This window comes from Theobroma umbraticum, unplaced genomic scaffold, assembly GCF_002168275.2.
Source record: "Theobroma umbraticum cultivar Fairchild unplaced genomic scaffold, ASM216827v3 scaffold_95.0, whole genome shotgun sequence".
Lineage (NCBI taxonomy): Eukaryota > Viridiplantae > Streptophyta > Magnoliopsida > Malvales > Malvaceae > Theobroma > Theobroma umbraticum.
Genome location: NW_018397257.1, coordinates 5,401,579 through 5,403,746, shown reverse-complemented (window position 1 = coordinate 5,403,746; position 2,168 = coordinate 5,401,579). Strand labels below are relative to the sequence as shown.

General features: G+C 36.5%; 1 protein-coding gene across 4 annotated transcripts in view; it reads right to left on the bottom strand.

Annotated features, from left to right (window-relative positions):
- Positions 1-2,002, bottom strand: part of LOC110412810 (exosome complex component RRP45B-like) — a 5,199-nt gene extending 3,197 nt beyond the window's left edge. The window contains exons 1-4 of one of the 4 annotated variants that reach the window (XM_089782859.1): positions 1,805-2,002; positions 1,527-1,708; positions 491-696; positions 14-109 (exon numbers count right to left, since the gene is read on the bottom strand). In XM_089782859.1, the coding sequence (XP_089638985.1) occupies positions 14-109; positions 491-696; positions 1,527-1,667 (443 nt within the window). In that variant the 5' untranslated portion in view covers positions 1,668-1,708; positions 1,805-2,002. Of the gene's footprint in view, positions 1-13; positions 110-490; positions 701-1,509; positions 1,709-1,804 lie in introns of those variants that run through there. The other 3 variants (XM_089782858.1, XM_089782857.1, XM_021423435.1) reach the window with 3 other exon arrangements.
- Between the last annotated feature and the right edge of the window lie 166 nt (positions 2,003-2,168).

The following is a 2,168-nucleotide window of genomic DNA, read 5'->3' as shown; positions in this document are numbered from 1 at the left end:
ATTGCAGTAGTACCCTCCATTGTCTAGAATGTGGAGATCAATTCGAATAGCCCACACAAACTTGCCAGCTAGAACACACAGTGATTCAGTATCCACAGCCTTGCTTTCCCTGTAAGATCACTCTAAACCTTCAATTACCTTTATTTCAATAAGAACAGCACAGTGACAAACCCGAAAGTAAGTTCCACCACATTCCCAAAACCCTATTAAAGCTCACTTTAACCAAGAAGAATCTGAATCATTAGCAAAATAGCAATCATGAAAGAAAATGCACTAGAGAGCAAAGAAACAAAATACATGTTCATTAGGTGACATCTAATTCAATAGAACAGTAACATATTACAGAAGAAGCAAGCTTATAACAACATAAGAAAAACTCACACGTTATAAACCCTACACATTCAAGGAAAAAGGAAAGACTGGGGGATGAAGGAGCAAAGCTGACCAACTTCAGCTTCAAATCAAATCTTTTAAAAGATAACAAAAGCACCTTAGACCACGATCAATTATACGTCCCAACTCCACAGCCAATTCTCCAGGACGGCCTGGCTCAAATGAAGGATCAGCCATTGGAGAAACCTCGGTGAAGATCGAAAGTACCCCTTCCTTAGGTCGGTCTCTGTAAGGCTGAACCAGTTGAGCAGTAACAATGCCCATAACATGAGTCTGGCCTAGCTGCACCTCTGATGAGCCATCCTCTCTGCAAATTCACCATAGCAATTAAACACTCGATTTTACCAACATATCCACCAAACAAGCTACTTACAGTAACCTAAAAGAGGAAATTAAAAAATATATTAATTTATAATTTAATATCATCTGATAATGCAAAACAATTTTTGTTTCAACTGGAAGAACAGCATCAAACGTGATCCTCCGATTACTAAACCAGAAATTGCACAAAGAACAGGAATATAAAGGCATCTCACCTAAATAGGTACAAACATTTACTCGAACCAAGATATCCAATTATTCACATACACATACATTTTCTTACCTTCAGGCAAGCATGCATACACATACAAATACTATTAAGGGATCCTAACCCACACCCATTAAGTTTAGAATTTGTTGTGGCCTCATGTTCAGGTTCAGCTTCTCCACCTATTTGCCCATCAGTTTTAGATTAACATGGTATTAGAGGCTAGGTAATTAGTCACCCTGTTTAATACTCTATTATGTTATTTGTTGTGTGCATTATCCACATCATAGGCTCGTCTACTTCAATTTTAAGTATTAGCCTACTCGTGAGGGGAGTGGGGTTATCCCATGGCAATTAAGTTTAGAGTTAGTTGTGGTCTTATGTTCGGGTTGAGCAATCTCCACGGACATAGGTTTTAGGTTGATTACACAACACAAAAATCATAGACTGCAAGTGCAAACAACCCAAGCTTCGAATTAAGCAATTCTAATACAACAGCGTTAGACAGAGTAATTATAACCTGAAAAAGAAAGAAACCCATTACTGCAAATAGCCAAATACATATAAGTTGGTTTTTACATACGTACATTGAATAATGCTAAACTTGCCTGCCAAACTTGACAACAATCTTACGGTATTCATAGGGCTTTCGTCCATCGATTCGAATTTCAGAAAGCAAAGCAGTTCTGATGAAACTCTTGTCGTTCGCTGTCAACCGCCACGCATTCGCCAATCTACCTTCCATTCTTTCTCAGTTCCACTGCAACAATTGCTCCGCTGTATTCTCTTAGCCATTTTATCAAACAGTTTTTACCTTCTACTTAAGCTAAACTAAGTAATTATAAAATGGGTTTAAAAAAAAATACAAAGCTTGAAACTTACCGCTTTTTATCGTATCCTATTTTCTTTCCTTTTGTTCAATTTATTAGTCTTGAAGGCTTGGATTTTCCATATAAAAGTGACAGCATTCAGAGAGAAATGCTTATAGTGAACGAAGAAGAACAGAGTAAGTGACTAAAACCCTAGCGGTTTTTGTTTTATTTCCTTCCCTGGCTTTTAATATTAATTACTCAAAACTCATTTGTTTTTTTTTTTCTCCCATTTCAAGCTTTATTTCTTTTTCTTTTGCTTTATTATTTGTCCAAAACTTTTTGTCCGTGAATTACGAAATTATAATTTTTCTTAAAAAGCAATATTAGTAATGTGGTGCCTAATTAAACTCTACATTGGGCCAAGCCCAAGTTAA